Below are 27001 nucleotides of genomic sequence, written 5' to 3' on the forward strand. Positions count from 1 at the left end.
TGTGCGACCGAGATAAAACAGTTGGCAGTTACGTGTTCTTTTGAAGTGCATGGTTGAACTTTTGCAGCAGTGGTTTCAGTATGGTGTATAGGTGTCCTTGTCTGTATAAAGATCCTGTCATTTTTTCCTCCTCCTTTGTGTTTCTTACTCACTTGCACACACACACACAAGAACGGTTTCCTTCTCTTGCCTCTGTTACCCTGGAAACCAGCCCTCACTGCAGAAAATGTACAGAAAGAGGACAGGTCTACACTATACTTGGCTCATGCTGCGGCACCCCTTGCTACATTATTGGTGTAACACAAAGACAGCTGGAGTTTGAAATGCATGTCAGTGGCTCATTTTAATAAACAAGATTCCAGCCCCCCAGTCCCAGGTTTGTGTTAGTTCTTCACCTGAAACACTCTGGCCTTCCATTGTCAAGTCTTCAGTGTTGGACAGCAGTCCTTGAACCCAGACATTCACAACAAAGAAGAAAAGTTTACTTATTTCTCTGTTGACTTGTAATCATTGAAGAAATGAAGTCTGATGTTTTGTATAGATCGCTGTACTACTCCTGTCAAATCGAAAGAAAATAGGTCATTTTCTATAAAAGCTGTTTTAGCTTTGATATGACAAGGTGCTGCCATCTAGTGTTCTAAGGTCAAAGTGTAGTTGCATAAGTTTAAAGCAGGGGAGTCCAATGCAAGAGCTCTTGAGGTTGTTATTATAAGTCTCTCTCTCTCTAAAACACCAGCTTCTAAAGAACATGGAAATGTTTAAACTTGTCCAATGCAACAAATATTGAGATCACCGAGGCATATGAAGTCTCAGGTGGACCCAGAAACCTTCTGGCCCTGCAGAACTGGAGTTACATCCATTTGGACTTAAGGGCTGTCTATGAAACAGAAGTCTTCCTCAGTCTCAAGCTCAAAAGCTCCATAGCGAAATGTAGCCAAGTTCATGACGTTTAATATGCATCTCTATCGCGCACTAGAGCAGAAGAGGGTTGTTGTTTGACTTTAGGCTGAGCTGGTGTCATATGAAAAGGATACTATTGATCTAATTCCACAAATCTAGCCTCTTTAGTGCTAATGTTCAGGACTGTTCCTGATTTTGGCTAATTTGCACTTTCATCTTCAGAATTGAGCATAAAGCACTTTACAAGCTCATCTATGGTCTATGCATGTGCACTGAGAAAGAGCTATTCAACTTGCCTTCAAAGTTATACTAATACAGAGGGTTTGCTTCAACATCTCGATTGAATTATCACGATCAATATATAAGTTCACTTTATTGTCCATATACAATTTCTTGTATTAGAAATTTGTCTTTTCGTATACCCCAGCTTGCTCGCCATGAGACACACAGAGGGGGAGAGAAGCTTGGGGTCAGAGCACAGGGTCAGCCATTTATACGGCTCCCCTGCAGCAGCTGGGTTTAAGGGCCTTGCTCATGGGCCCAACAGAGTAGGATTCCTCTGCCAGCCGCAGGATATGAACCAGCAACCTTTTAACGACAGGCGCAGATCCTTAGCCACAGAGTCACCGCAACCACCCTTAATACATCGGTTAAGGTGCTGGTTTTGTTGAAATACTAGAGCAGGCTAGAAGGCCTGCAAGTCCAGTCCAGGAGAGGTCTCATTTTCTTTTTCGCCTGAGTCCTTAATTACCTAATCAAACTTATTATTTGCTTAATTGGATAAGTTGAAGCCCTTCTAACAGGTTGAAAACTTCAGAAGAGGAGACCACTGAAACCTGCTGGACTGGGGCCCGTGACAGTCAGAGTTGAGCTCCTCTCCTTTAGGCCAGTTGTTTATTCATCTGTTACCAACCAGTCATTTCCGATGTGTTTTCTGGCATGTGTGAGGTGCTGTTAGCTTGAACAGAATGAGGGTTCCACATGGGTAACACTCTGCCAGTTGGCCTGACCAGGGCTTAGGATTTCCCTTATGGAGGAGACTTCTGTAGGCTTGACAGATCGGAAATGTGCCTTCTCATCAGCACTGTGTGTAGCACTGCAGAGACATCTTCATCCGAGTTGGAATTGGAGGTAATCTTTATTTTGGACAATAAAACTTAGGTCTAAGACCATTAGATTTCACATGTTGAAAAATGACAAGCATTCAACATTTTGGTAAGTAAAAACTTTTATTTTTGCTAAAAAACACTGTCCCTCAATAACACTGTATATTTAAATACAAGAATTTCTATATGAACGCTATATGTATGGTTCAAGGTGATCCTTGGATTGCTTATTCAAGTGGTCCTTCACAACAAAATGTGAGTTTTGAAACTGCTGGGCACCTAGTACCGAAATATACATCATGCTTGACGTAAACACTGTACTATTAGTACAATACAGCTCCCTTTCAGTTTTGTTTGCTGATAAACGATTACTAAATACAAAAGGGAAACAGAAGGCACTTGTAAGTTTTTTTTTTTTTAAGGCAGCATGTGTTAAGTGTGGGATTTATTGGTATTAGGCTCACGGTACAAGCTTCATTCTCATATTTGCATAGTTTATAAGGCAGAAAAAAAACCATCCTAACCAGATGCACGGCCCCCTGCCTGCGCTAGTGGAAGGAAGGTCTCTTAACTGATGTTTCACAAGGAGAATTCGCAACGCTCTGTACCACTTACAATTCGTATTAATAACTGTAGCAAATGTCTCTAACATCCTGTTCTCTGCAGTCAGCTAGCAGCAGTGACATGATGCTGATAAACACTGAGATTCAAACCACAGAGGACAGGAGTGCGAGGAGTCCATGTTTTTGGCCAGATGAAACGCTATACGCGTCTCACCCTTCTTACAGGGGCTTTGCTGCAGCTATGTAATGCTATGCTGCCCGGGCACAGACCCAGGTCTAGAGAAGAACAGGGCGTTTTCTCCAAGGCAGAAGGGCATAGCAACCCTGTGCATGTCAGCTTATGTGTTTAAAACCTTCCCTGGACAAGCTCTACCCTCCTCAATGAAGGTAACCAACACTAATCATTTCATGGATGGTGGATCAGTTCCCATCGGGGCCATAGTCCCTTTCTAAAGCCAGGAGTGAGCAAGTCTTGCTGCACAGGGTTGGGGGCTGGTCCACTCACAAAGGCTGAGGGTCACGTTCAGGGTGTCAAGGGGAAACTTAACCTAGACACTTCATACTGGAACTCTGCTCTTTAAAAACTCATGGCTCAAACCACGGCAGCACAGCCTTTTACATACAGAGCTGAAAAGGGGGAGGAGGTATGAACAGAAATTGACTCTCACACAGAGAACAAGTCATGGAGGTGTAGCAAAAAGCAAAACAGCAACTCCCTTTTTTCTAGAGCAGGAAAAGGAACAAAGAACGACATTAAAACAACAAAATAACTGAATATAGACATATACACACACACATCATGGCCTAAGGCTGTACAACTGGCAGTAACTGTTAATAGACAACACTGTGAGACTTGCAGTGATGGTTGAGAATACCAAAGAGCGCTCGTTCTCTATTTATTACAGTCTGTGTTTACCAGCGGGTAGATGTTCTCTTCAGAGGGCGGTCTTCACATGAACCCGGAGCTAAAGGCAAAGAGCAAAACAGAAATAAGCCTCTGTTTGTAGACTAAACTGAACTGCACATACCTAGAATACTACACTGACAGTTACTGATTCCTGTTCTTCAGTATGCAATGCGGTCTTAAGCAATTATTTAACAGATTCAACCCACTTATAATTTCAGATTTGCATATTTTTCACATTTGTGCTTCCAGCTTTCCTGTTTTTCGAAATTTTACTTTCTGCACACCCTGTAAACTGTGTGTTGTGTGTACACAACAGGTACACCTGGACATTTCTCAAAGGAGTTCTACACTGCTGAGGAAGACCTGTGGACAATTAGATCATAAAGACATGTAGAGAGACGGCTAATTTCCAAGTTGCAAAATTTCAGGTTTGGTCATAAGAGTTTGCCTTCTCCAGGAAACTGGTCACTATTGGTTGTAGTCTTCAGCCCACGAGTGACACAGAGTCCTGTCACTGTGGTGCTGTTTGCTGACTTGGGAAAATCAATGTCTGTCTTCTGACTGACACAAGCTCAGCTCCAGTGTCATCATCTAGTCCAGTGCAGACCTCACACAAGGTCTCATAAGTTTACTGATTTTTTTAATGGGACTGCAATACCCTTGATAAGAGTTATGAAACAAATCTTAAGTTCTGATTCCAGAAGAGAAAACGGCCAGGTGCCTTATAACCTCTGTCAAACTCGTCTGAGTCTCGCATTAATAACCTGGAAGTAAAACATTGGGCTATGTCCATGTTTTAACCAAAGAGAAGGCTCATCCCCAAAAAGTTACTAATATAGTAAAAAGAACTGATTCTGTTTTCCCCTGATCTGTCACACTGCACACCTTTCATGCTCCACTATTCTTATCATTTGAGCTACCGGGCGCCTGTTCCTTACGACAGCATGCGAACTCATTTCCTATTGCTTCTGACAAGGTGTGCCTCCTGTTAACAAGACAGGCTATTACAGAACACATCCTGAGCAAGCCTCTTAAAAGTCCATCTCTGTGCAAAATACTGGGCACAGCACTGACATAACAGAGTACAAGTAAGATTATTTTCAAAGAGTATGTTACTAATTTCCTCATTTTTGTTTTTCTAAATATAAATCACTAAAATTAATCAACTTAATTCCCAAAGTCCATAAAGAAAACTTGAACTCTAGCCATTAATTTAAAAATGGGACATCGTAGCCTTAATTCGAATATCAAAAGCAGGAGCGACGCTGAAAAGGGAATTATAGCAAGAGGCTTACTTTTTACGATCTTTATCCTTTTTTATGTTCACACCAGATGAAGTATTAAAAGCCTGAGCCTGCAGGAGTTCTGTGGCAGCTCTTCTCTTGCTGAAAATATTGATTTCATCCTCCAGCAGCTTTCTCTTCTCCTCCAGTTTCATCCTTTCCTCCTGATGCACCCTCTTCAAGTGTTCGAACTTTCCCTGCAACTAAGAACCAGAGAGACGTTACTGCATAGCCACAGTACACCACAAGGGGGAAGCATGAGCACGTAGCTGAATGTGTGGCAACCCTCTATAGGGCCACACATTGTAGACTGGCTTTCCCAAACTATTAGAGAATGTCAGTTTAAGTTCTTATTAGGCAGCTAAATACCTATGTGTTGTTTTAACACTTAATGCATGACAGCCCTGCTTCAGAGGTTAGGTGTAATAATGTTGGGTACTAGGGAATTAGCTGTATGGGACAGTGCACACCAGTCTATTAATGGCTCTGTTAAATGTCAATCTCTTTCTACAGCTCTGTTCACTACCTGAAAAATGTAGTTCATGCACATTACAGGCTACTGGACTGCAGATCACTATTGAAGCTACTAACTTTTGACAGCAGTGTATCGTTAAAATCAAACAATTTGGGACAGGTCTTTTCTGACATTTTCAAAAAGAGGTGCTTTTGAAGCTGTAGAATAGGGGTCACCATATGGAAAATGGATGAATGTTGGAGACATTTAAAAAAAAAAAAACTGGTATTGCCCCCACAAAAGCAGGAAGCAAGCAGTTCACCTTGGTCCGTTTGCATAATACATTAGTAGTGGGAAAACAGGAATGTTAAAGAAGCATCCAGCTCCTCACTTGTTCTCACCACAATCCTTTTTATTCTTTATCGCTATGACCAAGCTCCAAAACGTACTCACCCCAGTGAAAGTCAGCAGCTGTGATTTTATTAAGCATTTAGTAACTCTCAACAATTACAGTCAAGTACTTCAACTATCAACGCATTAAGATTTAAAAGTAACTTGTGGTCCGGGGTATTTCTCATCAAACCCACGTTGAGAGTAAAAAGACAAGCATGACAAGACTCCGGGCCGCGTGTCTTCCCATGCGTTTCAGGGGCGGCAGAGTGGGGTACCTCTCTCTCGGCCTCCTTCAGCTCGGTCTCCTTCTCCTTCACCCGCTGCACGAACATCTGCCTCATCTCCTCCTCGCGCCGCTGCAGCTCGCTCAGGAACTCCTGCCGCTTGGCCTCGTAGGTCTGCTGCAGGCTGGGGGCAGAGCGAGAGGGCCTTCAGGACGTGCCCCCATCGGGCTCCTTCCTTTACCCTGCCGTTTTCACACTCCATCAAATAGTCATTTAACGGCTTGCCTTTTCAATCCAAAAGGTTCAAACCTATTTGCATTCCCAAATACACCGAAGTCTCAGCGTTATACTTGTGGCACTATGCAAAGCAAGAAAAAAAATGCTCTATGACAGCACTGAAGATGGAATCCATTTCTATGATCCTTAATATTTTTTAATATTCCTTACACTTATGTAGCTCTTTTCTGGACACTCCACTCAAAGTGCTTTACAGGTAATGGGGACTCCCCTCCACCACCACCAATGTGCAGCCCCACCTGGATGATGCGACGGCAGCCATAGTGCGCCATTAGACTCACCCACATCAGCTAGTGGGGAGGAGAACAGAGTAATAAAGTCAGTTCATAGAGGGGGAGGCCATGAGTTTTAGAGGCCAGGGGGGAACATTTGGCCAGGACACCAGGGTAACACCCCTACTCTTTTCAAAAAACACCCTAGGATTTGTAATGATCCCAGAGAGTCAGGACCTCAGTTTTACGTCTCATCTAAAGGACAACGCCTACACCATGAATCCTTCCCTGTGTATTAAATAAGAACATGCAGTAACACATCATTCAAAAGCTATTGTGATCCAACAACATGCCACGTAACTGCTGCCAGACAAGTGCTTCTGCTTTAGGGGATTCAGTGTGTCCAGGAATGCAGCATTCACACACATGAACCAGCCCCTCCTGCCTGTCAGTAATAAAAGCACGTGATCACAAAGATAGACCATTTCATAGAAGGATGTGCAGCAAAGCCTCTGGCCAGGGGATAGAGACCAGCTGGTTAGATTCCAGGCTGCACTGCCTGTTGACTGAGGCTGGAGTGTTACGACTGCAGTCACTGTGCTCCTGCTTGCTGGCCTTCTTCAAAAACATCTGATCATTTCAAGATCGAATGGCAAGCAAATCTGTCATGCAGCAGTTTTTAGTTGTTCAGAGTTGCAAGGTGTGGTTTAAAGAAGCTCTGATTCTGGGCTGATCTCCACCCATGATACAAATCCCTCAGGTCGTGCTTCAGTCACTCCAGCCTGGCTCCACTGCCCCCGCCTCAGGCACCAACCAGCAATACTGCGTTAACCAAGCGATTAAGTACAAACACTAAGTGGAAGTGAGTCAAGTAGCAGGAATGCAGGTAGCCATAATAGTGCACCCTGCTATCACAACCCGCACATAAAAAGCACATTTGGGATAAGCTGTACCCAGAAGGGAGATCCTGCGTCATTTTTGGCGTCGCACATCAATTCTCCACAACTCGACAATCCCAATTACGCAACAAACCCCACGCTATCTGCCCTGCTTTAAAACCAATCGCGTCAGCCTCCAAATTCACGTGCAGACAAAGCCTTTCATTGCCCAAGTGTTAACGCATACATTTGAAAGAGACCAGCCCTGATAATATCATATGGCCTCACTGTAAACGCTGGGCAAAACAATGACCTTGCAGGAAGATCCAATGCCAAATCTTACTGAGCCTCAATGGGTCAGACCTTGGGAGTCTGACTACCTCTTTAGTCAGAAGCCTCACCCCCAAAACTACCCCAGCAAAGGCTTTCCAATAGAACACATCTACAAATAGGCAGGGGTGCTTCAAGACTCCAAAACCTTCAAATCGAAGTGTCGATACAGAAAGAGGATTTCACAGTTCACTTAATATTGCACTCAGAAATGACACCCTAGACTTTCTCGAGAAACAGTGAAAATGAAAAGTGCGAGCACTGGGAAGTGGCTTACACTATGCTTTTTTAAAACCAGTCCCAGATACGTAATCTTATTGTGCGCATGTCCAGGAATCAACCCCATCCCCCCCAAAAACAAATTTTATAAACCAAACACTTTCACTCGAATCTAAGACAGAATTTTCAATTCCAATGCACAACGACGTATTTCTATTTAACAACTATCGCTTTTAACTTTGAAAAACAAAATGTCAGTCTGCTATCAAAGCGGCGCTCTGTACAAGATAAAGGCTGGCAATCTGGTGACTGGTGGAGTTGTTTTTAAAGGATTTTAAGAATGTCAGGAATGTTCTGCCACATGGGGTTAAGTAAACATTTCCCAGAGTTTTTAAGGAGGCTTAAAAAGAGAGGATATAAAACCAAGAACAAAGTAACAGTATAACAGTGCTGAGGTATGACGACTGCAAAAAGCTTAGAGGGATAAGAGCTGTTTAATATATTTTGTTAAGGTATTTGGTTTGGGATCTACGTTGCATGCTTTTCTTTTTCTCAAATGCTAATAATTAAAAGTACTTCTTCAATGACATATTTTGATGTTTTAACCGGGTATCAATCCCAGCAGAAATTCACTTTTTGACATGAATGTTTTAAAGAAAACATGCAGAGTCAAATTTTGGGAGTCCTCTTCAGAAAAACAGCCTACAACCTGACAGCTGGTTTCCCTGTAGGGTTGGAAATACAAGCAATCATACGCATGAGCACAGCACATGTTCTGCGCTTGCATTACTGGAAGTCAATATCAAATGCATTTTAGGATAGTCACTTTTATGAACCATCCTGAAGATAATTACACTACATATCTCCATCCATCCATTTTCTAACAGCTCCTTACAATTCAGGGTTGCAGGGGAGCTACAGCCTACCCCAGCAAGCAACGGGTACAAGACGGGGTTAAACACCAGACAGGACGCCAGTTCAGAGACATAAACGTGCACACAGTCACAGGAAGGGCCAATATTTCCAGAAGCCAATTAACCTAACAGTATGTCTGGACTGTGTGAAATCCATGTGAACATGGGGAGAACATACAGACTCCACACAGACAGTACCCCAAGTCTGGAATCAAGCCCAGGGCCCCAGCATTGCGTGGAAGCAATGGATACACTACGTCCTTACATCCCAATCTTCTTTGGCTACCTTCTGTAAGAAGTACCTGGACCACACAAGCCCAAGTCCACGCTGCCCAGAGGAAAGCCCACCTGACTGGCTTGCTCTCGGGGTCGGTGTCCTTGAAGCCCATCTCCTCCAGCTTGCAGCGGCGGTACAGCTCATAGTGGCGCGTGTGGGTCTGCTCCCGCAGGTCCTCCATGTTCACGCAGATCAGCATCTCCCTCAGCTTCACGAAGTCGCAGTGGTTCTCGTTCTCCACTGGCGCAACAAGGGCACACACACAGGGCTCGATTCACATCGCACACACCCCGTGCCAGAAAAGCTGTCGGCACTTTCCGAATTCAACCGGTGGTGGTGTTCAGAACGTGAGCTTTAAAGCCGATATCACAGCTGCGATGCACTAACACGTGGAAGAACTGAGCATTTGATAACTCTGTTTTTCATAAGACAAGACAAGTCTCTCCTATTAAGACGTAGTTAAGAGACTTGAGGCAGCTTTAAATTTTAGGATTTGTCGACTGACACATGCGTACTCACAAAATAAATGGCTAAATCAATTGTTGCCACTTCAGTCTTCAGATAGACTGAGAAAGCATTCACCAGCCTTCAAAAGTGGCTTGAACAATACAACCACCTTAAAAGGTGTGATTTGTTATCAAAATATTCAAATCAAACCCTGAAAAGCCTACTTATATTCCCCAGGATGCACAATATCTACTGTAACAAGCAGCTAGGAACTAGCATCCTCTTCTGTGGCTGAAATTTTTCTAATTTATGAGGAAACAGGAGACTAGTATAACATCCATATGGAAGCAGGACGACTTTGCATAAAACGTCACAATAAGTAATACAAATACATTACCTTGTACAACACCCCAAGGGTACTGTCGTGCTTTGACCATCTTGTTACCAATCTTCACTTCCTCCGTACTGCCAACAACAGCAAACGGGAGGTGACCCTGAAGGAAGAAAACAGCCTCAACTTAGACTGAAATCACAGAACGTTGAACAATTCCGCATGGTGGCCGCCATTACAAGCAGCGGATTGCACTGTTCCGGGGAAGTTGAGATGCAGAAGCAGAAAGGATTCCTTTCCTAAAACTGATTTTTGCCATAGTTTTATTGTCATTTTGTAGTCTATGGAGATCGACTGTAATAAATCGAATCCTTCTACTCCCCCTGGCTCGACGTTCATGCAAAGCAAACCTAGGGCAGAGTCCATGAGGCGCACACACTCACGTTCATGGCTGTATTGATCTTGGCCACGCTCTCGTCATCAATGGGAAACTGGTATATCTGGACTCCATTGCTGACAAGTTCACTCATGATCTTGATCTTGAATTTGTGCAGTTCGCTCTTGGAGATCGTATCTGCTTTGGCAATAACTGGAATAATGTTGACCTAGAAAACACAATGTGGTGAAGGGATTTTAGGCACGCATGCAGACATAGGTGTTTGCAAGAAATTAAGATGTAAATACCCCAACCAATAAAAACCATTTAACCTAAACCATTTAATGCTTGTTAAAGTCACAATTCAAGACATGATAAGTTTACATTGTAAGTATTCAGACCACTTCACTCCTTATAATACTTTAATGAACTTTTAGGATCTAGCATATTCATTTCTCATCTAACTTGCACAGTATTGAGCATTAGGGCAGAGCGGTGGCACTGTGGCTAAGGATCTGCACCTGTGGCTGGAAGGTTGCCGGTTCAAATCCTGCGGCCGGCAGAGGAATCCTACTCCGTTGGGCCCCTGAGCAAGGCCCTTAACCCCAGCTGCTCCAGGGGCGCCGTATAAATGGCTGACTCTGCGCTCTGACCCCAAGCTACTCTCTTTGCCTGTGTGTCTCATGGAGAGCAAGCTGGTGTATGCGAGAACTTTGTAATGCAGAAATTGTGTATGGCCAATAAAGTGATCTTAATCTTAATGAAGCCAGATGCTTCTTGCACTACACAGAGACTGGCATCAGCCCGCCTGTCTGGATCAGCACAGCGTGCATCTTGACGAGGAGGAGAAAAGTGTAAAGCAGGAGAGAACGGGCCGCTGGAACAGGCAGGATTGGGAACAAAGAAGTCACTTCCAGTTGCTTCGAAATGCTTCCCATGTTTACAAAGCAGCGTCCCACCCAAACCGCTGACATTCAACCAGCTTCAGGGTGGAGCGAGACGGGCTTTCTGTGCAGCCTGACCACAGACAAAAATGTCCAGCCCAGTTGAATCTGGTTTCTGGACTGGTTCTTATTTTAGTTTCGTAGCTCCTACGGTTTGTGTCGAGTGACACTACTGGTCTGTGGACCAGGAGGCTCCTGTCATGCAAAAACAGACACTCCTTTTATACAAAGAACATCTGCAGAGCCCTGCAAAAGTATTCACTCCCTTCCAATGATGTCCCATTTTGTCGAATCAAAGCGACATATTCTAGGTGATGTTTCTTTGCTGGTGTTTAAGTCAGACCATAATTATGCGAGGCACTAACTCCAGGATGTACCCATGAAGGTCTTTAGATCATACTGTTTTATCTCTTCTTGAAAAAGACACACCTGCCAAGTGATGAGCTACTCTGAGATTGTCAAAGACTTAAGTATTTATAATATTCCTCTAGTAAAAAGTTACAAAAATCCATAAATACAGGACATACAGTACAGACATACTGCAACTAACGGATCCCTCTATATTATTCATTCAAGCCACCAGACAACATTTGTTTCTGTCTGTGGACATTTATCCTACAGTATATGATATCATATAAAAGTAATTTTAAAATGCATACACTTTGTAATGAGAGAGGAGCTACAAAGTCAGAGCAAGCTTGCAAAGTAGTGCTTCAACCAAACAAATCTAATGAATTAAAACTGAATAGATGCTTTTCTCACTGCTATAATCCACTTTCCGATTTCAACCAGAAACCAAGCAGAAGTAAAACAAAACGCTGGTTGAATTTAATTAAGGCCAGCCTGTCTGTGAAACCTAACTGCAGTTGAAGCCAGACAAGAGACTACAAGTTGGCTCAAGTCTTAAGGTTATGGGAGATGAAAGCCTGTTTGATCTCGTTAGTGGGATGGGATTTCAAGGGAAACCAAGCAATTAAGACTGGAAATCACCAAATGTTGTAAATTAGCATAATCCTGCTTTGCTGCTTTAATTCGTTTTTCACTTTTTTTCCCTATTACTCTGAAAAAAGCATACGGTATATGCCCATCCAAATGCAATCTGTTTCCTTTTCATTTTCTCTGATGTACTTCCCAGTAATAGAGGGCATGTTCCTATAGGATTCTTCCAACGAAATGAAGAACAAAAACACCCTATTCAGAGGCTAGGCATGAGCAAGGCATTTCTTTACCAGTTAGGCCAATTCCATTTCTTCACACTTGCTGTTTTTACAGTAAGAGCTGCACAAGTCTTACGCTTGAATAGCCGATGATGTTTCAGAATATACCCAGATATTTAGTGTGGCAGGAGGGTTATTTATGTAATGAAGACATGCTTCCATCACACATTTTATCATGTCAATCACCCATTTAACTTCCTGTCACAGTTTGCTCACTATTCTGAAACAACTGCTTTCCCTTTTCCTTTCACACCAACGACAGTCCAAATAAGTACATCACGCTTCTCTCTCTACCTTGGTCATTTTATTCTGACTGGGTGCTGCCAGTATGTGCGGAACAGTGCACATATGCACGTATGTGCGGAACCCAAGACCCCATTGAGATTAGTGGCAAACTCAAACCGAGTAACAGCACCTTTTGTCAGTCAAACCTTAACAGAGCCCGTGAGAAACCCAGAGACACACAGTGTCAGTCGAAAAGGTTACTTGCCTTATACTTTACATGGAGGCATCTGGCACAGAAATGCCAATAAAAAGAGCTTGTAGCAGCTTGTCTGATGAACAAAGAGTTATGTAATAACAGAAAGTTAAGTGAACAGTTATTCACAGGTGAGTGGTAAAGATATAAATGGATTATAGAACATTTAAATCTGTGACTTCACCTTCCAAGATCACTCATTGCTTCAGAGTTTCACCATGTGCCAATTTTGCCAATCATAAAAAAAAACAGTATATAACCATTGCTAAAGTTTCTTAACAGGTATGAAACAGATCTACAACTGCCACAGTTATTTGTAATTTCATCACTAACTTGCTTTCCAAACTTAAACTGCTTAAATGTGCACAAAACAAGACCGGAGAAGACAAGTATTTGAGTCCCAGTGGTCCAGAGATTATCTCAGATATCAAAGCATTTAGGGAACAGAGAGCACAACTACCCCTCTGGATGGGACACCAGTCAGTAGTTCCCATTCTAGCAGCTGGGCGGACTGGAGCAACTGGGGTAAAGCACCTCACTCGAGGTACAACAGCAAGGACTCAAACCCACAACCCACCCTTCATGTGTTCAGAGACTTACCCACCACACTGTGCCCCAATACATCGGCACCTGCATATAACTAAAGGCCATTGCTTCAAGAGCCTTGCTATGCTTGTCCCTCATACCTTGCTGTCCAGTTTCTTCATGGTGACCAGGTCCAGGGATTTGAGGGAGTGCCCTGAGGGGGCGATGAAGTATAGGCAGGCGTGGATTCGAGAGTCGTGGTAGTTGTGCAGGGAGCGCTTGATTTTCAGCTCCTCCTGCAGGTATGACTCAAACTGGGTGTCAATGTAGTCCACCACGTGCTGGTAGCTGGGTGGGCAGAAAAGGAAAGCCCGTCAATGAAAGAAACGCGTCGCCATTGTCGACAAGTCAGCAGCAAAAAAACATGCAGAAGAAGATAAACACATACAAATGGTTAAAGGGCGTTATGGATCCTTAAAGACAGCAGGTCAATACTTGAACACAGTCATTAAGGAAAACACTACCAGGTCCAATATTCTGATGGAGCTATGAAAGATGTAACCACCTCAGCCACATTCTTTGCAGATTTCAATCTGCTGTTCTTAATGTTTTACTAGAAAGTCAAGAAAATTATTTTCAATTTCCATGCTAGGAAATAAAAAATCATAGTGATTAGTACAGAACATTTTGATAACCCTGAAATGTGTGTTATAAGTACTGACTGTAATGACATTGCAAGCTAATATAAACAACGTTTTTACATATTAAAATGGAAACTTTCTAAAAAAAAAAGGGTACTTTTGGGATTAATACAGGTGTGGAATTTAATGGAAAAGGAGGGATTAGTGATCCATCCCATTCACCTGACTAGAGAACAGAGACCATCTCACTGTTTTATCACACACAGCATGTGGCAAGAGAGAATTTGAAAATTAGTCCTTTTTCAATGCATCCACTGTTTTCTAACCGTGTTATCCAATTCAGGGTTACAGGGAAGCCAGTGCTTTTCATAGCAAACATTAAGCGCAAGGCATGGTACACACTGGATGGGATACCAGACAATCACAGGGTACACACAAACACAAACGCACTCACACCAGGGCCAATTTTCCCAGAAGCCAACTGACATGCCAGTATGACTGTGGGAGAAAACCGGAACACCTGGAGGATACCCATGTGAACACCAGGAGAACATACAGACTCCACACAGATAGCACTCAGGGAATTGAACCCATGCTCCAGCGCCATGCCACCCCCTTTTTCCCCATGCAGCTTAGTGGAACTGAAACAGCTCTTACCTTTCCTGTTTGTTCATTTGATCTCCAAATCCCACAGTGTTGACGATGGTGAGCTTCAGCCGCACATTGCTCTCCTGCAGGTCGTAGGTCTGCGCACGCAGCCTGACCTTGGGCTCAAAGTGGGAAGACTCAAAGTTCTCGAAGTTTGTGCTGAACAGCGTGTCCATGAGGGTGGACTTCCCGATGCCGGTTTCCCCTGGACGCAAAATTAAAAGAACAAAAAAAGACAGGCCTATAGTGAGAAGTTCGACAATTCTCTCCTCACACACACGCAGTTTGCACAGCCCTGTCGGCAGTAAGAGGGCAACTTCAATCTCCAGCTCGTTACCAGGTGAGAGCCTGGAAAATGTTCCAATTAAGCAATTTGTTAAGCAGCCACTTGCACAGAAAACCAGCCAGTGGAGTCTGGGGGACTTGAGAATCCAAAAGAACGAAGGCCTGATCCTGATTTAGGCTGACCAGAACAACATCCTGCAGAGCTCCCCAGGTGTGGTATTCAAATCTTCAGCATGCAAATACCACATCAGGAAGAGGACTAAATAAGCTCAAGACTTAGCTGGACCAACTTAAACTCTACACAAGTCTGACACTGCGGTTCATTTAAGGGGACTCACAGCCCCGCTGGCCTGTGGGACAGGACCGCAGTGTCCAGACTCACAGCCCCGCTGGCCTGCGGGACAGGACCGGGGGAGGCCGGACTCACTGCCCCGCTGGACTGCAGGACAGGACCGGGGGAGGCTGGACTCACTGCCCCGCTGGACTGCGGGACAGGACCACAGTGTCCAGACTCACAGCCCCACTGGACTGCGGGACAGGACTGGAGTGTCAGAACGCACAGCCCCGCTGGACTGCGGGACAGGACCACAGTGTCCAGACTCACAGCCCCGCTGGACTGCGGGACAGGACTTGGGGAGTCCGGACTCACAGCCCCGCTGGACTGTAACAGACCAGCATTTTTTTAATCAGCAATAGTAGTAGGGCTAGATCCACCCCGTTTGTCAAAACATCAAATGTACCACCAAAAGCAGCCCTCACCGATACACAGAATATTGAAACAGAAGCCCCGGTTGGTGGATTTGTTGACCAGTTGATCTGGCAGACTGTCGAAGCCAACGTGACCGGACAAGGAGAGAGGGCGTGCATTTTTGTCCTGTAGGGAAGAAATAAAAAAACAAAATCGCTTTTTTGTTTCCCATTACATTTAGCAAAACACACATTGTTCAGCCAGAGCTAATGATTATCTGAACAGATTTCACCATTGCAACATTACTAAACCCTAATAAGCAAAGAATAAACCTTCCAAATATTTCCTATTTATATAATACATGTGACCATTCGCGTCATTCTTAATCCTATTCTGAAAGAAATCTAACTGCTAATATGGGTCATGTGAATAAGGTGTCTTAAATCAGCATATATCTTTTCAAAAGCTTACCTAAAATTTAAATAACAATACTGCTGACATTTTAAGCAGCCATACTTGATATAGCTACAGCTATACCACTCAAAATTACCTCCATTAAATCTTAACAGGACTACAAGTATATAAACTACCACACAGACTCTAAATTTGTTTTAACTTTGTTATCTTAATACCATATTTTAATATGTCTATTAAAAAAATAATTATGTGTATTTCATTAATAAGACAAACAGTGGCCACTATTTTCATGGTCAATGCTATAACAACTCAAAGGATACTGAGCACAAGGAGTGTTTTGGATAAAGTTTTCTCAAGTCTAAGGCCTGTTCTGGGTGCTTCCTGCCTTGTCCAAAGAAATCATACCAATTTTTGACCTAACCCTCCCTGCACTGGCCTACTGGGTGGTCTCGATCTCTGGAGATACTGACATGTCTGAAAATGGGGGAAAAAAACAAGCGCTCGTTACACCTCTCACTACTTTATAAACACAAAGCTAATTAAGATACTGAAAGTTTCCTTTTTTAAAGGAGAGTAAACTAGTGTTTTTCCCCGTTAAAGAATATTGTTCTAATTCAGAATAGTCTGCAGATCTGATAACATCTAAATGGGTCCTAACAGGAGCCCGATACAGTATCTCTCAGTTTCAGTCATTACATTAATTACTGTATACTGTACATCAGATTTAAATACCCAGGACTCTTAATATGTGGCAGACCTTCAATAAGTATTGAACACTGTGCTAGAACTATATAAATGATTTTGACTTTAATGGTCGCATAAAAATTGATAAATGGGCAACATGCAACCTACTTTGTTACTCCCGATTTGATGGTTTTCAAATCCTGTAAAAACACTAAACCCTTTGGGATAGATTAACATCTATTTGGGGTTTGTTACTTCAAGCTTAAAAATACTACTAGACATTTGTAAATATTACTATAATCAGGTGTTTTCATTCAAAATAAAATCGAGCTTCGAAAGGCTAATTCTAACATTTTACGCTGGTGGTTACTCCTTAAAAAGAAAAACTAGCATGCTTCAAAAGATGTCAATGGCACGAACACGCACTTGGCCAGAATACCATCTTGTATCTCTTCACCTTTATTTTACAACACACAGCACAGAAATATTTGCAAGAACTCGTAAACACGGCGTCCCACTCAACGCCCTTTTGTGTTTTTTTTTTAGCTATTCTGTCTGGACAGATGTTACGACGGCTCAGTGGCACCGAGACTGTGTTACACAAACAGGTTTATTTCCAGTTCAACGACCCGTTTTAAAATGCGCAACTTTCTTTTCAGCCGTTTTAAACCTTTTTTAAACAAACCAAAACAAAATAACATTTCAGCTCAGTAAATAACTCCCCTCAAAGGAGTTAAAATTAGCAGAGCTAGACAAAGCACACTTTTGTTTCTCCTGCCGCTACAACAGCGCCAGCGTTTGCAAGATCACGGGCTGTTGCATCGCCCATATAACATCATTAATTGATGTAACAACCACTGCTTGGAAAATTATTGTTTTCAGCACACATTTGAAATCATCTGCCTCTTTTGGACGCTTCTGAATCAGTTTCTGCGGTCTTTCCCGGCAGACATGCAGCCCGATTCTGAATGCCCCACCCTGTTAGTCCCGGTCCTTTCCATTGGCGGAGATGGGGTGTCTCCTGCCTGTGCCCCCTTATTGATTTCGTAGGACAAGGGGGTTTCCTCCAGCCATCGACCTCCGCCTGCAGTGTGGGTTTAGCTACCTGTCTTTTTATTAAGCAAAACTGACTGATCCGTCACCCGTCCCATTTGGTTCCGCGTTAAACTTTATGAACGAATAATAGAGCGCTAGCTAAGTAACGACGTAAAAACGGTATGTCAGCTTTTTTTCATGCGCACGAAAAACTGTATATTTCACTTTTAATCACGTTTAAAATGCTAAAACATTAAGAAATGGATCAATAGAACTGAATATTCATTTTGATTGTTAATGTAAACTTAAATTATTATATCCATGGAATTCAACTTTATTTTTTTTTCCTAAGGTACAATAAGTGAAAATGCCCGTGTGTCGTCGCCCTTCATCGTCTTCTTTTTCCAGATTCGTTTCAACACGGTTTACCCCTCCATAAAGCTTGGCGATAGACGAAGTGACACTCCCAAAATTTAGATTTCTCTCAGAGAAGCCAGAGACGTGCTATCGGGCGACACTCAAGTTTTCTTTCAAACGTTTCACGCTCGCATGCAACTCTCCACACAGATACAACAGATCACGTACCAGCTGCCGGGCTACATCAGACGAGGCCATTGTTTAGAACGGAAAAAATATTATTGCGATGTTAATTACAAAAAAACAAAAAGTGGGTGAAGAAACTGGCCCAACCCTCTACAAAAGCTTCCAGCTGAATAATCTGGCAGGGTCAGTCAGTCACGGCTGGAATGCGAACATTTTACACGGCTTGAAAAGACCCGCCAGGGGTGGGCAGACGTCAAAAATTAAAACTAACTATTGGCATTCAGTAGTCACTGTATCCCTGAATGAAACTGACAGGACTTTATTCGTATTTGTGACTCACATAAGTGATTAAAACATATTATCCACAAAGTATTTTGCTTTACAATGGCATGCGCTGAGTTTTGACATCTCCCCACAGCAAACGAAGGAATGGTACGTACCAATTTTTGAAGGCTGACCCGTTCCAGTTGCTATAGATTTACAGTGTGGTCAATTGTGAAAATGACGCCATTGTGGCTCCACGGCAGTACCAGAGGCTGCGCTATTCTGTACGCTACTGACAGAGCCAGAATGGAAACTAAAGGGATGTAGTTTCACGACCCCCAGCGAATTTCTGCACGCCCTGGTTGCTAGGAGGCGGGGATGGTTGATTTGCAGGACAGCGCCTGCTTTGACAGTCTGGCACAAGGCAACCGTGTATTTAAAGGTGGTGAAGGATTACAATCGGGTTATACTAGGTCTCTGTTATCACCTTAGCTAGACCGTTTAAATTCACATTTCGCAACTGGGGAGAAAAGATAGCCTTGTTTTGCTTTGCCTAAATCCAAATGGCGACTGAATGCACTCAGGACTCGGTTTTGCGATTTCTGTCTGAGAGGGGGGGTAAAGTGAGCAACGCGGAGTTGATCGACCACTTCAAGCCGTTTCTATCCGGCGGTCCCCCCGAGAAAGCGGCAGCCAGGGACATGTTCAAGGGGTTCGTGGACAACGTGGGCTTCGTCAAGCAGGAAAACGGAGCCAAGTACGTGGTGCTGAGAAAGAAGTACCGGGACTCGGTGCAACGGCGAGCCGGGGAGGTGGAGGACAGGGTCCCGGGACAGAGCGATCGAGAGCCCCGCCGGGATGGCCCGGTAGGAGCCTGGCGATCGTGTGAGATGCATGCCGATACCTGCTCGGCTCCCGACGCTGAGCCCCGTTTGAAACCCGCCGCGGATGTAAATCAAAGCGCCTCACCTGGCTCAGGTTACAGAGCTGTCAATCGGGGAGCCGGGGGAGGACGGGCTGCGAGGAATCGGGAAGCTGATAATAACTCAACTTCAGCTGCGTTTGGGCAGGCTGCTGCTGCCGCCGTGCCCGTCCCCAAACTCGTCGTTTCGGAGGAGAGAGAGGTCTTGTCAGAAATGGGCAACGCTGAGACCGCCCGCGCTGGAAAGGATGGGACTAGCGTTCGTTATTCCAGTAAGAAAAACAAGGGAAAAGCTCCAGATATGCGTATACCGCACATCGCCGTGACTGGGCCGTCTCCTTTGCCCGCGGCTGACGAAGAGACGGTTTTCAGCCTGCCGGTGCCTGAAATCTCAGGAGCGCAAAACGTCCAGTCTTTCGGACAAGGTAACGCGTCTTCCAGCTGGCCAGCGCGCAGACACTCAACCGGGGGCGGGCGTGGGAGTTTGACAGAAGTCGATCAAGTAAAGGACTTGGCCCCCCGCGCTCACCAGGAGGCGGCGAAGGACGGAAAAACCTGCCCGAATGGGGGCGAGGGGCACGTTGACCCCGGGGCCGGCAAAGGGCTGCCCTCCACACAGGCGACAAATCGTCGGCGGGCCTCTCGGGGCTCGCAGCGCGGTTTGCTGTCTAGTCATCCCTCAGACGACGGGGCGGATGAAGGTCAGCCGTGCGACACCATCAGCGCGTCGGGCAGCGACTGCAACACCCCGAAGAGCAGCAGGAAAAACTTCATCGAGCTCATGATGAGCAGCTCGCCGCAGCTCCGGCGCAGCATGGTTCACAAGAACCCCGGGTCCCTGCTGGCCCGGCACCGGGACTCCGTGAGAAGCGACAGCGACTCGGCCTCCCTGGTGTCCTCCGTGGACGAAGACAGTGGCTCGGTGTCCCTGGATCCCCTGGAGCACGAGTGGATGATGTGCGCCTCCGATGGGCAGTGGGAGAGCCTCCACCGCCTGCTCGCCTGCGACCCCAACCTCGTCGCCAAGAAAGACTTCGTCACGGGTTTCACCTGCCTGCACTGGGCTGCCAAACAGGGCAAGCAGGAGCTGATGGCGCTGCTGGTTAACTTTGCCAAGCAGCACGCTGTGCCCCTGAACATCAACTGCCGCTCCAGCGCCGGCTACACCCCCCTGCACCTGGCCGCCATGCACGACCACGTAGAGGTGGTGAAGTTACTCGTGGGCGCCTACGACGCGGACGTGGAAGCCAGGGACTACAGCGGGAAAAAGCCGTGGCAGTACCTGGGCGGGGGTGTGGACGAAGACATAAAGGAGATCGTGGGGGCGAGCGGGGACTCGGACGCCGAAAACGCCGACATCGGAGCCGGACGCTGGAGGCTGTCCAAGGTCCTCCCTTCCAACCTGATGCCGCTCAAGCTGCTCAACCTCCCAGAAGAAGACGTGTGTGACGTCGGAGGGCCAGGAAAGGCCAAGTCGGTGCACAGGAAAACGTCCATGAGCAGGATTAAACCCAGGCTCCACAAAATCCGATTTAAAACGCAAATTATTCACAGCACCTCTTTGAGAGAGACGGAAGAAGGAGAGCTGCCTTTGAAAAGCCCTGGAAAGTCTAGACCCAAGTCGACTCTGTTTGGATGAAGCTGATGCAGTTGTTTTGAGAGTTGAATGGCACTGCCGCTGCAATAATGTATTGTGGAGAAGATGAATGTACTTATTCCATTACCAGGCTACTGGAGTGGAACCAGAGATTGAGGCAATCGTGTTTTCAGCAGTATTTACATGGTTACACGATGGGATAAGTACTTACACATTTATTTTTCACTGCCTGCTTAAACTTGGAAATAGATTCTCAAGTTGGCAGTGAACAGATAATGGTGTATTGGAGAGAATACATTGTGCATTGCAGAATGTTTTCCGTACACAAGGCAATTAGTTTGAAATTGTAATTTGCTAGAAGTGTCTTGTGTATTCCCTGTGCTTCAGGAACACAAGAGCACACTATAAGGTAGAGAACATGCAATTAGGGTAAGGTTAACTATTGTGTTTTGTACATATTAGGATTACACATTTCAGTTGGGAAACAACAGTTTGTGTCTAGGTTTTATTTATTTGCCAAGTTTCATGTAGGCTTAGGGGTATGGTTGATCATCTTCTCATACTGAAGAGCCTGCCATCGTTTTTGCTGATGATTCAAAGATTTCAAAATGAGCCCTTTTGTGTTACCTTACAGCTGCCTTTTAGTTTTGGTTGTGGTTTTTGCACATGACACAATGAAGTTGAAAAGTTGTTAATGGTGAAAATTCACAACTCCCAAATGAGTGATCATTTGTGTTCTTGCTTGTTCTCCTCAATATTCTGGTACAAATATGTTAAAAAGATAAAATTATAGAGGGGGCCCTTTTGTGCACCAGTGGTTTGATAGATTCTCTGATAGCTTAGTGCAGGCATGTGATAAGATATAGAAGAATAAAGTAATATACAGCGACATGAAGATGCATTTGATGTGGGGAAAAATACTGCCGTGCAAAATTTATTTTCAAACTTTTTTCCCCCAACATTTGTTTAGAATAAGGAAATGCTGAAAACCAGAAATAGTGGTTCCTTTTTGGTTAGAATGAGAACTTGCTTACTTTTATGTACTTGCCTGATTTAGTATAACTGGTAAGCCATGCACTGTTACAAAAGGTGAGTTTGAAATGACCCTGTAAAAGCTCCAGTCTATTGCCTGTTCCTAGTCCTTTCACTTGTGCTGCCTGTGTTTGCCCCTGTAATCTAAATTGTGTTCTGAGGCTGCTGCAGTGATGTACACAGTACAGGGTGGAACATTAGATCTTGCCCATAAATCTTTGGGTGGAGAAAGGAAAAGAAGTGAGCACTTAATAATTAGCAGTGCTAATTCCCAATGTCTCTACTAGGTCTTTGTACTTTATGATCTCTTCAAAATGGGGTATTTACTGTTTAGTCATAAAGTACTCGCTCATGTTATTATATTGACAAAACAGGCACCAGTTTTAAAGTAAGCCTACGTCTTTGGGGGATGTTTGTGTTTCTGTTTTATGTTTCATAGTTTCTGCTTTTTCGTGTGAGCTGCTGATTTATTATTTTCAAGCTTACTATCTTAAAAAATGAATGTTCCCTTCTCTTACTGCCAGCAGTAAACGTAGAAGCTGCTATTACCTTTAGGTACGTTAGTGCTTAAAAAGCATTTAATCAAAATAAAGGCCCTGTTTTAAGGTGCTGCAAAGATGCTGCTACATTGCAACTGCAAAAGGTCAAGTCTGAATTTTTGTAGATTGTTTTTTTTGGAGCTGGAAAACGACTGAAAGGATAACTCACAGACTGTCACTGAGCCGCCTTACTTTTTATGCACGGTATAATTCAACAAGTTCAACTCTACAAAGTCAGGCTGATTGGTAGAGGTGAATTGATAAGTTGTTAATTAATGTAACACTTTGTGTGAAGCAGAGAATCCAGACTGAACTCCGTTTTAATACCAGCTTCAATGGGTTTCAAATTTTACAGCCCATCTACAAAGAATTGTATGACCCTTACATAATATATTTTTAAGTTTTTATAGGAAATATTTTGTAATAGGTGGCGATTTTATAAAATAAAATAGATAAAACCAGCGAGGGACACATTATAATCTTTCAGGTTTTTGACACTGTGCCATTTTGCAATCATAAAATGTGGCCACTGTCTGTTCTTTCAGTTTGGTTTCAGTAAATGGTGTATTATAAACATCTCTCTAAACATCTACAATGAATGCATAAGACATTTAGTGTTTCCTCATTGCTTTCTAAACACGCTCCTCGTTTTTGTAAATGATATTTGTATTTATGTGATGGGGAAAAAAGTCATCTTTGCTTCAATAAAAATGTTTTGTCATTCCTGAACGTGCAAACAAGCCGTCTATTCCAAGCAGGATAAAATGTGACTTTAGTATGTGCAGACCTCTATTAATATACTGTTTCGTCTTAAAATTATTTTTGAAAAGGATGAACAATCATCATACTGTGCAACTAAAAGTAATTCAATAAGGTATTTTAAGTATGGTCTTGGTTTATGCAGTGGGTATATATATATATATTTTTTTTTTCCTGTCAACTAGTGAGTTAAATATGTTTTTTAACAAAGATGTGCAGGTTAATGGCTTAAGTAGGTTTTCTAGATCATGTTTAACCTGCAGATTGATGAGGAAAAATTAATTCAGCACTATACCACCATTTTGGGAAAACATAGATGTTTAATGGAATGTATTAGTACTGCTCCTGTATTGGTATCTGCTATAAGCTTTTCATACAATTTTATTGCTTCATATTTTGTTTGTTTGTTTTTTTGCTCTGTGAAAATCAGGTGGCAATAGATTGATTCTTTATTTGGTCTACACATGTTTAATTACACATTTTGTCTCATGTATTCCCACAAGTTGCAGTATATGTTTGCTAATATGTATATAATGTAGACAGCAGTTTATTTGGAATTTTAATACAAGTAAGGTTTACTGCCTCTACTATGTGCATGGAAAGCATCCTCCAGAAAATACTTCATCTACTATCAAGCCACTTTTCATTGGATTGCTGATTGCTGAAATGATTCTTTGCAAAGTATTACTTCAAGGGTTTTTTGCTAGAAACAAAATAATTGTCTGTCCTTGTTTGTTTTGTTAGCTCATCAGCTTTTGTTTCTAATATTGGATATGATGTAAACTGTAGTTTCTTTCCACTTTGTTTTTTAGTCTGCACTTTAAACTGTTGTCCTGGACTAACAGAGCTAGAGTTAATAAGTATGTATTTTTGACCTTTGTATATTTATAGTACTTTAAATCTGAACTGGATTAAAGGCTTAATGTCACATGGGGCTGTAAAGCAAATGGAAACCATTTTGTCATTGTTTTTGCCAGAAAATGATCTACTGGAAATGGAATGGTACTTCTGTGACACTGCTGCCTGGAAAGCAGTGTTCTTTGTGATTGTGCCCAGGGTTGCACAGAACTGAGTCCAAGGGAAAGTTATGCCGCATAAAACTGCAACAGAATAGCCCTCTATGTAGGATGACTGCTTTACAATACGAGGAATTGTGACATGTAATTATGTATTCAGTAATGTAATTCAGGGGTGCTGAGTTATTGGCAGCTGTTTGTGTTTCTTTCCAGAGAAAGAAACCTTTTCTTCCTTTTGTAACTGTTTTCTCAGAGAGAAAACTCTGACAAGTATTGTGGTCTTCAATGAAACAAGTTTCAGATATCCAACACGACTGTACAAGACTAAAAATTGTAGAATTCGAAGTTCAAAGCTTTCCAGCTCTCGTTTAGAGGGCAGAGTCCTTGCTGTAGATTAGCCAATGTTCCAATGTTTTTGTGGCCTTGAAGATCTCTACCACTTATTTTTAGCCAGATTTTAAAAACAGTTTGTCCAAAGGGGATTCACGTTATATTAGGACCTGTACAAAAGGTTTTACAAACTAAGAAGTTGGAAATGTCATGTCCTTCACGTACAGTAGTCACACTTGAGAAACTGTATGTAAGAACCAAAAAATATATAAACTTGCTTAAGCATGTATCCAATGTGTTTGACCTACTTGTCACTGTGATGCATTATGCTTTAAAAATGTTTTGTCTTTACACTACCTTACTGAGAACATGAAAATATGTATGACTATCTTTCTGATTGTGACAAATAACAGCTCTTATTTTGGTGTTTCATTTTTTACCCTTAACACAGATATCTAGAGAAAGAAGAAAGGTATTACTTTACTTATTTAGAATAACACAATAAAATGTTTACGATTTATTAAAAATGGAGACTGAAAGCAGTGTTTCAGTGTTCTGCCGGTCCAGTGTTTACATGGGTATGGTATGGCGTGCATAATATACAGTATCTTAACTGTAATGCCCAATAAAGCAAAATGTTGAAGGAAACTGGAATAGTTTTGTCCTTGTTTTCCCTTTGAGTTAAATACCATCTTAAAAAATTAATTAGACATTCATCTACGAGGAAATTTGGATCATTAATAATTTAAATTTTGTATTGAAATATTTGAAATTTGTTATTGCCTCAATCATTTCTGCCATATGAATTTCTGCCATTTTGGAGAAGATTGTTTAATCGTAATGCAACATAAGTCTACTTTAAAGAAAATACATTTTGTCTGAGGGGGGAGAAAGAAAATACTGTTTTGAGCAGTGTGAACTGTGTACATTCACCACAGTCTGACTGTTTCCTGTGTAGTAACTGTATTACTAGGCACCCTTTTAGTGTTCTTTATTATTTTTTTCCTATTTTTGTTAAATGTAAGTATGTGTCAATCTAATCTGTCCATCACAATTTCTCACAACTGTGGTATTCCTTCCCACATCAGGTAGCCTAATAACATTGAAACAGCCACATACGTTGTGTTACCTTGTGACTTCACATTGCCTGTTAGGAGGAAAGATCAGAATAGCCATAAAACAGCTCTTTGCTTTTCTGGAACTTATCAGTGTTAACAGTGTTTAAGACCGTAAATAATTATTTTGTCATTATTTTCTTCATAACTGAACTATTTATTTTTTCCTGGATAAATCAACCACGTGATTGTCTTTTTACTTAAATTACATCAGTTTTCACATTGCGTCATTTAGGCAATGTAGGTTATCGGAACAATGTTATCTCTGACCAGTATTTAAGTGACCTTTGTGCACTCAGGAATATAGATTTTTTTTTTACTCTGGTACTAAGAAAGTTCAAGAATTTCAGAGTGGATTGTTGCTCAACCCAGTCCTAGCATATCAAACCCACCTTATAGCTTCTATTTATATACCTTATAGCTTGGCAAATACAAATGCAATTCACAGTCTTCATAACGTGTTTGCAGGACTGTGCCATTCAAGAACAACATATCAGGTTTTTGCCATTTACCAAATTGGACTTATTCTGCTTGAATATTGACGGAATATAATCCTGTCACTTCACATTTATTTTGCTATACTGCTTCTTTTGGGTTTCATTGAAACCATAGCTGGCCACAAGTTGTGTTAATCATAAACCACACATTGCTGATCCAGCAGACACAGCTCGTTCTGCTCAAAGAGAAGTGCTTACTGAAAACATCACAGAACTTTTAGAAAGGAATAGAGATCCTTTTCTAAGAGACGTTCTAATGAAAGAAGCGACATGCGGTTATTTCTCAAAACCAATTATTTCTCAAAAACAAATGTTTACAGCTTCACAGTAATTGGGCTTTGATATTTCATGTTTCTGTTTGGGCAAGCAATTCTTTTACCCCCACAAAATACATTTCCGATCTTTCCTCTCACAATTGCCTCTTTCACTTCTTTTGGAACAGTTCAAATCAAGGACTGTACTACTTTTGGCTTAGTGGGTGGGAGGTGGGATGTTTTATGATCATCTCAAAGGCTGAAGGCTGACATATTTGAAACTACGTAAGGAGCTGGATGAGCTCTGCTTTCTTACTCCTACGACAAGTTAATATGTTGAAGTCTGATGTTAAGGTCACTCCATTTGTTTTTCTGTCTGAAAAAGAGCTGAGGCCTTAACAATGCAAAACAGCCACTCAATCGAAAAGGAATGCTAATAATATTTTGACTTTTAAACTTT

General features: G+C 42.7%; 2 protein-coding genes across 7 annotated transcripts; one reads left to right on the forward strand and one right to left on the reverse strand.

Annotated features, from left to right (window-relative positions):
- Positions 1-2110: 2110 nt before the first annotated feature.
- Positions 2111-19554, reverse strand: septin10 (septin 10). Of its 6 annotated transcripts, none has more exons than XM_088609015.1 (11): positions 18259-18415; positions 16360-16428; positions 15609-15723; positions 14574-14769; positions 13437-13623; positions 10179-10340; positions 9802-9898; positions 9029-9197; positions 5882-6014; positions 4772-4962; positions 2111-3534 (listed from the first exon to the last, which is right to left on the reverse strand). In XM_088609015.1, the coding sequence occupies exons 1-11, from the start codon at positions 18286-18288 to the stop codon at positions 3519-3521; spliced, it is 1365 nt and encodes a 454-aa protein (XP_088465141.1). In that variant the 5' UTR covers positions 18289-18415; the 3' UTR covers positions 2111-3518. The 6 variants fall into 6 exon arrangements, with proteins under 6 accessions (XP_088465141.1, XP_088465142.1, XP_088465172.1 ...); XM_088609016.1 differs by lacking the exon at positions 18259-18415 and adding an exon at positions 17616-17768; XM_088609046.1 differs by lacking the exons at positions 16360-16428; positions 18259-18415 and adding an exon at positions 19450-19554.
- sowahca (sosondowah ankyrin repeat domain family Ca) lies at positions 18707-25323 on the forward strand. Its single transcript, XM_088609012.1, has one exon. The coding sequence runs from the start codon at positions 19044-19046 to the stop codon at positions 21039-21041; it is 1998 nt and encodes a 665-aa protein (XP_088465138.1). The 5' UTR covers positions 18707-19043; the 3' UTR covers positions 21042-25323.
- The last annotated feature ends 1678 nt before the right edge of the window (positions 25324-27001 follow it).

Source organism: Lepisosteus platostomus, chromosome 2, assembly GCF_059453375.1.
Source record: "Lepisosteus platostomus isolate fLepPlt1 chromosome 2, fLepPlt1.hap1, whole genome shotgun sequence".
Taxonomy (NCBI): Eukaryota; Metazoa; Chordata; class Actinopteri; order Semionotiformes; family Lepisosteidae; genus Lepisosteus; species Lepisosteus platostomus.

Bases quoted from the DNA above. Each gene is read 5' to 3' on its own strand.
- septin10 (XM_088609015.1), bottom strand. From the start codon at position 18,288: ATGGCCTCGTCTGATGTAGCCCGGCAGCTG. The intron at 16,429-18,258 runs GTACGTGATCTG...CCCCATTTTCAG, and splicing joins CTGATGTAGCCCGGCAGCTG to ACATGTCAGTATCTCCAGAG. The intron at 15,724-16,359 runs GTATGATTTCTT...TCTTCCCTACAG, and splicing joins GAGGGTTAGGTCAAAAATTG to GACAAAAATGCACGCCCTCT.
- sowahca (XM_088609012.1), top strand. From the start codon at position 19,044: ATGGCGACTGAATGCACTCAGGACTCGGTTTTGCGATTTCTGTCTGAG.